General features: G+C 38.6%; 1 protein-coding gene across 2 annotated transcripts in view; it reads right to left on the bottom strand.

Moving 5' to 3' along the window:
- Positions 1-7,095: 7,095 nt before the first annotated feature.
- Positions 7,096-12,287, bottom strand: part of NKAIN2 (sodium/potassium transporting ATPase interacting 2) — an 875,120-nt gene continuing 869,928 nt past the window's right edge. For both annotated transcript variants that reach the window (XM_045843378.1, XM_045843377.1), the window contains one exon: positions 7,096-9,508. In XM_045843378.1, coding sequence (XP_045699334.1) covers positions 9,499-9,508 — 10 coding nt within the window. In that variant the 3' untranslated portion in view covers positions 7,096-9,498. The remainder of the gene's footprint in view (positions 9,509-12,287) is intronic.

Below are 12,287 nucleotides of genomic sequence, written 5' to 3'. Positions count from 1 at the left end.
CAATTTGAATACATATACAATCTCCAGAGACCCTCCATGATCAATTTCCTGTGATTGATGAGGACAGAGCAACTCGTGTGCCCTTCAGGGACCACAGCTTGTCCCGTCCTGCGTGTCAGTAACTGCTTCCCTCTTCTGCGTGCTCTGCCCTGGAAAGAACCCATACCTCGTCTTCTTTGCCTTTTTTTCCTGGATGTAAATGTTTCTCTTTACAAATGTTGTGAAATGATCTATCAAAGTTTGGGGTTATTTTGAAATGTGAAGAGACAAGTGAAAACTGACATGGCAGATTTTTATCACCATTTTTGGCATGAGAAGCAGCAACTCTGTCTTCACTGAAGACAGAGCAATTGTCAATATGCTGAAATTGCTGGAGAGTGCTCTTAGCATAAACACAGGAAAAGTTTCTCTGCTGTGAGTTGTTGGGCCCCAGAATGGTGATATAGGTGGTAGGTTGGCCTTAGAATAGATTTTTATTAATAAATCTTGCCTGTCTTAATAAAATCTGAATGATCATAAACAAGTGTACATTGTTTATATTTTGAAGATATAAACCTTCCCCAAATTTCCATCTAAATTTCTTCTTTAAAAGGCTTCAGTTCTTCCCAGAGCTAATGATTAATTAAGGGATGTGAAACAGATTTCACTGAAGACTGTGAGTACCACTACAGAAAGATCTTCACGGTATTTTGTTGAGTAAAACAAAGCAAGGTGTACCCACAAATTGTATAACTACTACTGCCTTTAAAATAGAAATCTGGTGTCAAAAGACAAGGGTGTGAGAGAGAAGTTTTTGAACTAAATGCATACATTAACTATTCTGAAACAAATGGTGCATATATTACCTATTCTGACATCAATAAAAATAATACAATTTAAAGAGTCCTTTGTGACTGAAAAAATGCACACACAAAACTGTTGCATCCATCTAATTTGGCCAGCAGAGGAGTAGCTGATAAATTATGGTGCTCCATGTAATGGAAATAATGGAATACACTCTGCATCTCATCAGAAGAGCAAGGTAGAGAGACACAGAGAAACTAGAGAACAAAAGTGAGGTGCAGTATGTGCAGATGTTCATTTCTGGACATCTTTAAAGCTCACACAAAGAACATTATGTACAGGTGTCATTCTATGTGCCAGCATTCTTTTCTGGAAGGACACATAAAGTAGGAGAGGAAATAGGGTGAGTCTGTGGGTGGATGACTTTTGCTTGTCATTTTACACATTTTTGAGTATTGATATTTTTAATGTGTGTATGTATTATTTTTAGTTAATGAATTAAAAGTCAATTTATATTATACCCCTGTGAAAATGTTCAATATCATATTTCATAATTTCTTAAGTTGATTTGAATCCAGATGGATGTTATATATTATAGAAAACTCCTGTAAAAATTTCACAAGTAGATAGACCGCAGCTAATCCATTCTAGAGGCTTTTTTCCTTTTGCCACACTCAGTCTCCAAAAACGAGCTGAGATGAGCTAAAGATGAGCTGAGTTTTACAAATTATTGGCAACAATTGATGCAGTGGAAAGAGCAATGGCCAGAGTCTCACTGTGGCTCTTCCACTTTTGGGCACCTTCAGCCTAACACAGCAATTTCCTGTGTTAACAGGAGCTGACTAACTCATCTTTAAGATTCTGTCCTGCCTTAGAATGCCTGGATTCTCTTATTGCTACAAAGTAGAGGATTTGCTGTTAATTGAAGTAGTTCTCTGAACTCTAAAGACTTTTAAATATCCTACGTGATATTATATATCATCAGCCATTAGGAATGCTGACCCCCAGGGGGACTATCTGAGACCAGGGTGTGTGGGGGTGTATCTAGGTAGAGACTTAGGTGTTATGGTCTGTAAATAATGGCCTGCCAGATATGCTGTATCATAATTTCTGAAACCTAGGTAGATGTTATCTTACATGACAAAGGGGTTTCTATAGTCCCTGTTGCAAGTGTAATTAATTTAAGAATTTAAAAATGGGAAGAGTATGTAGATTATCCCATGTAATCACAAAGGTCATTATAAGAGGGAGGCAAGAGGGTCAATGTCAGAGAGGGAGATGTCAGGATGATGCAGGCCGCAGAGTCAGGGAGAGATTTGAAGGTGCCACACTTCTGACTTGGAAGATGGACAAAGGGGTCTCTGGCTGAGGAATGCAGGCAGCCTCCAGAATCCAGAAAAGGCAAAGAAATGGATTCTTCTCTGGAGCCTCCAGAAAGAACAAAATCCTGCTGACACCTTGATTTTAGCCTAGTGAAACCCATTTTGGACTCCTGATTTCCATAAGATTATCTTAATAAGTTTTTGTGATTTTTTAATCACCAAGCTGTGGTAATCTGTTACGGCAGCAATAGGAAACTAATACAGTGATTTTATTCCAGTAACAAAATGGGGGTGAGCTTGAAGTTGGGGTAGGGACAGAAGAGTGTTTTACTCCTGGCTTGTGTAGCAAGCAGGGCTGGCTTCACAACCATATGACGTGTGTTATCACACAATGGTCCCCATGCTCAGAGGAGCCCAGTGTTTGGCTTAATGCTCTACTATCGTCTTCATGAAATTCTTAATATGTCATTTTTGAGCATGTGGGAAGCAGAGGAGATGCCCTGGAGGGACAGCCCTTGTGAGTGTTTGTGATCCAGCATCAATACCAGCTGACAGTGGCTCAGCCCCCAGGTGCAGCAAGTAGCTTGCTGAGCAATTGGCCTGGTTTGCCTCAGGGCAGTCAGGGGAGCCACTGAGCTGGCAGAAAGGCCTGGGATCAGATTGGCAGTGGTGACAGTGGCAACAGCAATGGGAGGCAGAACTGGCAGCTGTGCCCTGGGGGAAAGCAAGGGCCCTGGGCAGCCCTGGAAACTGTGGGAGGCCAGTCTGTCCATTCACTCCCCAGAGGGCCAGTCCCTGAAGCTTCCATCTACCGATTAACTGTGGGATGGGACAAGAGCCACTGGTGCTTATGCAGTAACTTTGCCAGGAAGTTGTTACAAGATAAAAGCATACATGTGGACATTGCCACAGAGCATATCAAAGTTATTAGAATTGTTATTAAAATTATTCAGAGTTTAGAGTCTCTGGTTTTGAAAACAAATATCCATAGACTTACACATAGAAATAAAACTTAAAGATTGTAGCATTAGCAGTAATGCTGAAAAGAACCATTTTCACATGATACTTCAGATGAACAAATTATTAACGAGAAAGGCAATTTTAAAAGTATTTTTCTTGTAATTGAAGATACAGCAATAGACTTGTGTATACAAGTATTTTCAATTATATAGAAATCATGAAGCCACTTTGGCTTCTCAAACAACTTCTACAAGTTGTAGGAAATGGCACAGAAAATGCTAAATTGCTACTATATAATTTTTATTTAATATTAAATTCAGACTTTTATGAAACTTTTATGGAGATTTAAATCTTTTTAGAAAAATTATTCTGTGAACCATTAACTCAAATGACAAAAATTTGTATTTCAAAATAATTTATCAGACATTTATCCTAGTTCTGGGATCATTTATAAAATAAAAATATTCTTTATAGCCCTAGTAACAGTTGCATTAACAGGAAGATTCTTCTCAAAATTAAAAATTATTAAAAAATCAGTTTTGATATATTTGCCAGGAATGTCTGATACCATAGTCATTTATATTGACTGAAGATAAAATAGTTTTAAAGGAAAACCTTTGTATGTAGTGCTGTTAACAAAGGTAATGTTTGAACAGGGGCCCCACGTTGTCATTTTGCAGGGGGCCCACACCCCATGTAGTCAACCCTGATGGCAAGACTGACCTCTGAGGTGAGACAGACATCTTCCTCCTAAATCTGTGCTCTCAGCAACTCGAACTGACAGATGATCATGCACTAGAAATGGAAATATTTCTTGTTTAAGAATATTTACCTTCCATCACTCAAAAGAACACAATCCCCGACTATGTTTCATTTTTCCATGAATCCAAGCGCAGGCCCCTGGCCTGGCGGTCCTCTGCCTCTTCCCCACCTACCTGCTGCTAGAGAAGGGAAGGCCTCTTCCACAGCATGTGGAGCACAAGCTGTTATCTCTTTACCAATGGAGGATTTTTCATAGTCTTCACTCAGTGTGATACTTTCCCAGTGACTTATCATTTGTAACTCGGTTTCCATTCGCCTGACTGCACCCTGAGAGAGCCTTGCTCAGCCTCAGATAACAATGACAAGAGGCACAGGTGTTCTGGTGGCCTCCAGTTTGAGGCTTGGAAGATTTATGTCTAGACAGCTGTGTGCCAAACCTCTCTGCACATAGAGATCGACATATCCCCAAAGGATATAACGGATAAAACCAGAAGAATAATGAAGAAAAATGACAGGCACACGGGAGAGGAATAAACAGGGTATGCCTCTGGTAAATAACTCCCTGAAGGACTCTTAGAAAAGACTTACTGATTAATTGAATCAATCCATCATCCTTGGGGTGACAGCATCAATTTGCAATCTTTTGGGGAGTTGTTTTATTCCATTGCAGTTATAGCTTAAATTCATCTGAGGGTAGAATGAGAGGTTAAAAAAATATACTTGTTTTATTACTAAGATGCCACAATTCTGTGCTCTCATTACAGAGAAGGCTTACATTAGTTTTAGTAATGATTTAGACTGAGTCAGAGCATCCACATGGAGCTCCTCTCTGAATTTATCTTACAGAAATCAACTTCCATTGCCCGTCAACATTTTAAGCTCATTTGTTCCTAAACTCCTTAATGTTTAAGGATTTAAAAGTCCAACCTTTTCTAAAATTCGAAAGAATGTAAACAGATAGGCTTTTATCTCTTTTAGGAGGAACTCACCTTTGTTTCCTTTATTGTCACTGGCAGTCACATCGCATGACACTTGGGCAGGTTTCAGTGGTACGTGAGACCCTTGAATGTACCATCTCGTTCATATGTTGTCAATTTAAAAGCCATAGAGCGCATAAATGTCTTAGAGATTTTGCTCTCAGAGTGATTGTTTCAGGATACTGTATGTTTGAAATTGGACACAATATATCAATCACAGATTTTGTTCTTTCCTTTCTTCCCAGTAGGTGGAAGGCAGATGTGGTACAGTGAAAAGAGAATTGAACATGAATCCGAAGCAAAGATTTGCATGTGAGGGGAATAACTGAGGCTTATTTTTTTTTATGATGTAAGGATCTTCATATCAAAGCTTCCTGAGTAGAAGTGCTGAGTGTTGAAGATTTACCTTAGACAGGCAAAACGTCTGAGGGAAGATTCTCTTCAGAATCACAGGAAGTATTCAAGATGCGGATGTTGCAGTAATCTTAATGTGTCTAATATTAACTATTCAGAAATGTGATATGAAAGAAATGCTAGAAAATTTCTACCCATGAAAGCAAACATAATTAGTTGCCTAATGTGGAACATATATATGAGTATATTTACATATGGATATGCTATTACTTTTTTAAAAAACTATAACATAACAACACATATTTAATGTTGAGACTATGCTGAACCTAGTACACAATAATTCAGAAGCATTTTATGATCTTATACTATCTCAGAGTCTTCTTTATCAGGGTTCATTCTATTTTACACAGTCCAGGGTCAGTGGACAGTGTCTGGGATTTGTTTTACTCTATTCTGACCAGAGTAAACATATTGTAGGATTGTTGTAGAATAGTGAGCTACTTGCATTTTCAAGAAACGTGGTAACCTTGAGTAATTTCATAACATCTATGGGCCTTAGTTTATTGTCTCTATAATAAATCGGTTGGCTCTCAAAAGTTTGTTTTACGATATGTCTTATATAAAATGGATTTCTATTTCTGAGTTTAAGTGCTTCAGTTATTATAGTAGAGTGGAAATTGTATATTTGCCTCACTGTATCAGGGATCATGTTTTCTAATAATCCCACCAAATAAAGGTCTTGGTAGTGTTTACTTACCAAGTGCAAACACTAACTGAGAACTCCAGAAGAAGGAATCTTTCCTTTAGGGTGTATGTATATGTGTGTGTGTGTGTGTGTGTGTGTGTGTGTGTGTGTGTATAGTTGTTCTAATAACTTTTGTCTCTTTTTAGTCCACTGAGATGTTGTGTGTATTTGACCTCACAGCGTGAAGCAACAACCTGACAGTCACTCCTACTTCTACAAACATGCATCAGCATGCTTTTCACACAGGGAGCAAAAGTACAAACAGGCTTGGTCTTTACAAGGCTCTCACCATGTGGCTGATAAGTTAGGTACTACATGCAAGTTGATCTTCAGCTTCTTGAAATGCTGTCTCAAAGCTTTCCTTGCTTTCAGTCAATGTGGGCACTTGTGTGTCTGGGGTGTCTGTACAGTGAGAGAAAGAACACCCCCCATCCCCACCAGCAGCCCGAATCAGCTGCCTCTGTCCCTGTAGCCTAGACAGTGAACCTCAGCAAAAATTACTGTTAGACGATCACAAATGCCAGGGGTTAACCTTTCATTTTTCTTTTTAAAAATGTATTGTTATCTATTACAGTTGTCCCAATTTTCCCCTCTTTGCCCTTCCCCATCCAGCCCACCCCTACTCCCACAAGGGGTTAACCTTTTCTACTGTTTATCCTACCCCAACATGCTTCAGTAGAAGAGCTAGCTATCAAAGTCTATGTCACCAAATTGGCAATAAATAAACATTTTAAGCTATTTGAAATTATTTGTGTACAAAAACGTACATAAATTAAAAAAACCCCTACCTATGTTAACCAAAGGTTTTTAATATAGTGCCCTAACACCTCTGGCAGGTAATAGCCTGATGCTAACTCTAAATTCTAGATAGAAGTGGGGGGGAAGCTTTCCGCATGATGACAAGTCTATTCCAGGCAGTATTTTAAAAAAAAGTTAGTGACAGGTGATAATGAAAACACATGTTACCTATATGACTGAGCTAAAATGGTCTGTGACCTGGCATTTTCTTTTACTTCAGACACATCCCTGCAGGGCACATGACAGGTATCAGCACTGCCTTTATATGAAGTTCAAAGGTTTTTCCTGCCAATGACACAGTCAAGTTCAATGTGAGAAGGAGCAGCGGCTTTCAGGGACGGCTCTGAAACTTAATTGTTTTTCCATTTATTTTTAAAATGCAAATTACACTAGTAAGTCAAAAAAATCACTCTGTTAAAAATACATTCAGAATTAACAAACGCAAAAAAAGAAAGGAAAAAGACACATCAGGATTGTAACTCTTGCCTTCTGAATATTAGGTTTGTAACAAAAGCTCAGCCTAGAAAAATAGCATTCTTCACCAGATTTTGAGGACGATACAGCTGTACAACTGAGATGTTTTTCCAGATAGAATCACACTACTGTGCTCACTGCTCCCAAAAATGACCTGTCCACTGATTACTTCTTAGTAGTCAACAACTGTTTTTGAAAATTTTGGTGGTGATGATAGTGGTGATTAGGTGGTATAATGGCTGTAACTTAAAGCTGGAGTATGAGGGCGTATGCTCTGTGCATCTCAATTCCAATCCATTTACATGTCCTAGAAGGTGGGCTCTGATCACAGTATGAACGTACAGTGAAACCTCATTTTAAAATACATTAATAGTATTTTACATTACATTAGAGTAAGTTCTGCCATGTATAGTATTTCTATTTTACGAATCAAAGGACAATACATTGGTAAATATTTTTCTCATATATTAAACATGCATGTCACTATAAAATCATTAGATGAGGTTTCACTGACATGTCTGTAATTGTGTGTTTTATATATGTATGTATGGACAAATATACACAAGCCACTGAGAAAATTCAAGCACAAGAGTTGGAATCTTTCTTTGTAGCTCATGTTCCAATAGTAACCTTTGTTCCTGTATCATTTTCAAATGTATATGTGTGTATTTCATAAATATCCATGCAACACAGTAATAGGACTGGTTTATGTAGTTCTGGATGGGATAAGGACCAAAGTAGGTTAACCCGGTAACTGAAACTTCATGGAAACCAAGAGAAAAAGTTGCTCCTTGACAATGTATGACTTTTCAAGTCTGAATTTCACTGCATTTAAAGATGGCATATTCATTTAAAAAACTGATTTTAATGTCTCAGGTGACTCCAAGAAAAAAACATGTCTCATCTGAGTTCCTGACAAGCCTGAGCTAATTATGTTTTCCACTAATGAAAACCAAATAATGCTTGAATATATAGAACAAAATTTCCTAGAATTTCAGAATATTCCATAAACACATTGACCTACTATTAAGTTTTCAAAGGCATCTTGTTGCCAACTACGTTAACAGCACAGTTTTTCTGCCACAATAATACAGGAGGAGTAAAATACACTCTAACACACAACGGACCCCCCGACCATCACAGAGAGATCTCAAAGATTTCACCAAGGTAACTATTGGTCCCCCCGCCCGCCCCAAAAATAATCTCATACGCTGAAGTTAGGAAAAAAAGGTCACCTACATAGGGTCTCCCATTGGAATTAGATATAAAAGAGTAAACATAGCTAATACATATTCAGTTGGCCTCAGTTGATAGAAATCCACAGCTGTTTCTGTGTTAGTAAAAGACATTTGTAGTTACTTATAAAAGCACCTAGAGTGCGATAAATAAAATCAGTGTTATGCCGTTTCTGCTTTCTGCTTCCAGTAGATTGACTTTAGTAGATTGTTAAGTTTTCCTTTGTCCCACCCAACCCCATCCGAAGACGATATTTAAGAACTATAAAGATGACGATTATTGTTGTTGCTATTATTGTTACTTGTCTCTTTTTGGCCACCGTGGAGGCTCAATGGTAAAGCACTTTGCTGACAGCTGGCAGTTTTCATACACAGACACACGGGAGTTGCTGGGCTATTCGGTGTTGTTTCTTGACATAAAACACATGAGACTCGAACTCATTCGGAATTAACAGCAGTGTGTTAGCCTAAAGGAAGTGACTTGGGGATGTCTGCACTGAGATTCTTGGGCGCACAACTTAGGTGGGTTAAGGCAAGTATATACGGTACAGCCTTTAGGGCAAACAACCTGCCATTTCAGACTTGGGTTACAAGGTCATCACAGCAGGTTGTGTGTGTTTGTTTTTGCAATTTCATTGCCTACATAGCAGTGGCGCTATCAAGACGTATGGGGTGCAGGAGGCAGGACTCTGAAGCTACCGGGCCCTGGATGAGTTCCCAGCTTGCAGAGGCCCAGGGGCTGAGTTGCAGAGGAGTTAGTTAGTGATGGCCAGCAGATGGCACCAGCACGTCTCCTTTTGAACTTTCCAAAGGCCTGGGTGAAAGAAGCCTGCTTTCAGGAAATCCAGGATGGGCATGTCCTGCATGTTTGTCTGTTTTGGTTAGAAAGAGGAGACCAGGTGGAATCGGTGTGTGCCTCAGTGCGTGTTTGTGCATTGTGTCCTAGTGGATGTGAGACTTTGTGTTTGGTCTGTTTATATGTGTATATATTTAAACTCATTGCTTCTTGCTCTTCATAAAATGCAGGAGGCCACTGCGAAACAAGTTTTTTGTAAGGTCCAGGAGCTGACATTATGAAGCCATCTGTATTATTTCGACCTGAGAGAGGGAGGTGGGGTGGGAGGAGAGAGAGAAAGAGAGAGAGAGAATGTTTTTAATCAAGGGAGAAAGCTCAGCACCTTTTCTCACTTTTCTAAGCATAAGAACAAAGCCTACCCCCACCCCCTCCAAAAAGTCCAAGCCCAATTGTGCTTTAAATAGACAATTTTCCTCTCCTTTTTTCTCAGTGTAACCTTCTAGATAGAGGTTACTTATGGTAATTTACTGGATAGAGAGCTACTAAAGTAATTTGAAATCCATTTCTGGGGACAAATAAAACGAATACGTATTGCTGTACAATTAGGCGGCCAGAAAGAATGCAATGTTTTCAAATGCCGTCTAACGAACGGCCCTATGTAGGACTTTCTCACAGGCAGTGCAGGAGCCCCAGCGGATCTCTGCTTGTTACTGCACAGAGTCCGTAGGACTTTCTCACAGGCAGTGCAGGAGCCCCAGCGGATCTCTGCTTGTTACTGCACAGAGTCCGTGGTGGTCTAGCAGCTACTCTGTAAGAAAATGAGCTCGTGGCCATGGGACTGTTTCTGTGCCGCGACTTCACAGCTATTGTTGGTGTCAAAGAGGTTTACCAAATTATAAGAAAAAATAATAACTTTCCTTTTTCGATGGATTATAGGTAATCTGAAGAATTACAGGCCAAGAATGTAATAAAAGAAAAAAAAGAGGACTGTCTATTCATTGATGACAATGCGGGGTCGGGAGAGGAGGGCACAGGGCTGTGAGGGGAAGTCAGGCAGGCAGTGTTTCGGGGCTCCGTCCAGGCTCCCCGCCACCACGGAAGATTTGTTGGGCACAATGGAAGCCCCTCAGCTAAAACTGCGCATTGCTTTTAAGCGTTTGCTCCCCTTCCAAGGAACAGCTTTTACTTGCAGTGCTATATAATATTGTTAGGGTGAGTGAACTGGCCCATGATGTTAAATTGCTCTTACTTTACGAGACTTATTTATGGCAGGTCGAAGAAGAAGGTACACCCAGAAGGCTAAGATATAGGAGACGCTCGGCTCTCTGCTGCTCAGCGGGGGGTGAGGTTTATGTGTGAATCAGTGCTGTTTTTTTTCTCATAGGATTTGAATAGACAGTGGCTCTGCAGTGATTGATTTTGAGGTCTACAAAGTTGAAAAAGCCCTCCTTCATCAACACTGCATAATGTGAAATCAAAAGGGAAGAAAAGAAACAGAAAAAGGGAGGGTACAGGCACAAATGGAAGTATGGCAGCTAAGTTAGTGTGAAGAGGTAGAAATAAGTTAAATTAAGAATCAGGGAAGGTAATGCCTCAGCAAACCCACGGTCTGTCTATGAATTTGGAAAGAACACTAAACTAAGGGGGCTGGATAATTGGAGCTGCACAACTGACAAGTTGTGGGACCTTGTGTTCCTTCCACTTGACTCAGTTTCCTCATCTGTAAAATAATGTTAGTGTTCTAGTGTTTGAGGTCTCTAGGGGATGTTCTGTGGCAGGGATAGGAGTCATATTTCGATTGGTGTGCTGTTGTATATTCTATTTCTAACTTCCTAAATTGGAATTTCATTAAACATTTAACTTATTTTATGAACAGTGAGACTTGAAAGCTCGTATAATTTTATTATTCCCTGGAAGTAAGGAAGAAAACAATATTTTTATTACTTTTGGTTTAGCACTTAAAGTATTCTACTTAATAAAATCACAGGCACTTTTGTCCTCAAGCAATTTAATGCTGGGTAAAAAATTTCCCAAATTCACCCTTGAAAGATATTAACATTTATAAATGCTTGATTTGAACTAATACACTTGATTATACATAATTAGTATTCTTATGTTATTAGTATAGCAGATCCTTACATAAGTGGTTACATCTAATTTATTGCAGCTTGACGATTTTTATTGATCATTCCTATTGACCAACACAATAAAATGCTGTGTGTTAAAAATGCCATGTGCTATTGTCAGAAGTGAGCAACTGCAAGTTTTCTGGATGTCCTGGTTTGCTCTCGAACACAAACATATTTTTCCATGCTACAGGGGCTGGTTTATGAGTTATATTGTTTACAGAGGAAATCCTTTAGGGATGAAATATAGTATATATTAATTTTTGACTTGACAAAGTCTTTTTAAGAGTAATATTAGTTAACATGAGCATTATTCTTACTACTAATAAATTATGTTTATTAAGCAATTACTATTGACATGTTCTATGCTTTATATGCTTTACATGAGTTATTTTATATAAATTCAGAGTAGTTATATGACATATTTATCATCTCTATTTTTCAGGTGAGGAAACTTAAGCTTGGTGAGAATAAATAAAGTGGTTCAAATAAAGTTACATGTCCAAGGTCCTAAGGGATTTTATCTCAGCCCATCTATCTTCAGTAGGTCATCTTAACCACTATTCTTATTAATTTGTCTTTATTTTTTAATAGAATACTTTACATAAGGCTACAATATAATATTGAGAAGAATGGAAAAGTATTTAGAGAATTTATCATTTCATGTTTTTTTTGTTGTTGTTGTTTAAGCTATTGAGTCTATCTGGAAAGATAGGAAAGGTATGGTATAAATAGTATACAACTGTAGTATAGTGGAAAAATGGAATTAAGGAGGAAAAGAGAGTAATAAATGTTTCACAAAAGAACTATATTTTAAGGTATAATTTAGAAGTTAGTGGGGTCTCAAAGAGTGGAATTTGGAAAAAAAGATGCTTGTGTCAAGAGTACAGCATGGATAATCACGAAAAATTGGAAAAATACATGTTATATTTGCAGAAAGCAAAAATTCTAGTTT

Source organism: Phyllostomus hastatus, unplaced genomic scaffold, assembly GCF_019186645.2.
Source record: "Phyllostomus hastatus isolate PE091 unplaced genomic scaffold, TTU_PhHast_1.1 phas_contig_40, whole genome shotgun sequence".
In the NCBI taxonomy this organism is placed as follows: Eukaryota; Metazoa; Chordata; class Mammalia; order Chiroptera; family Phyllostomidae; genus Phyllostomus; species Phyllostomus hastatus.
The sequence above is the reverse complement of the archived record's forward strand: the minus strand, read 5'-3'. Positions and strand labels throughout refer to the sequence as shown.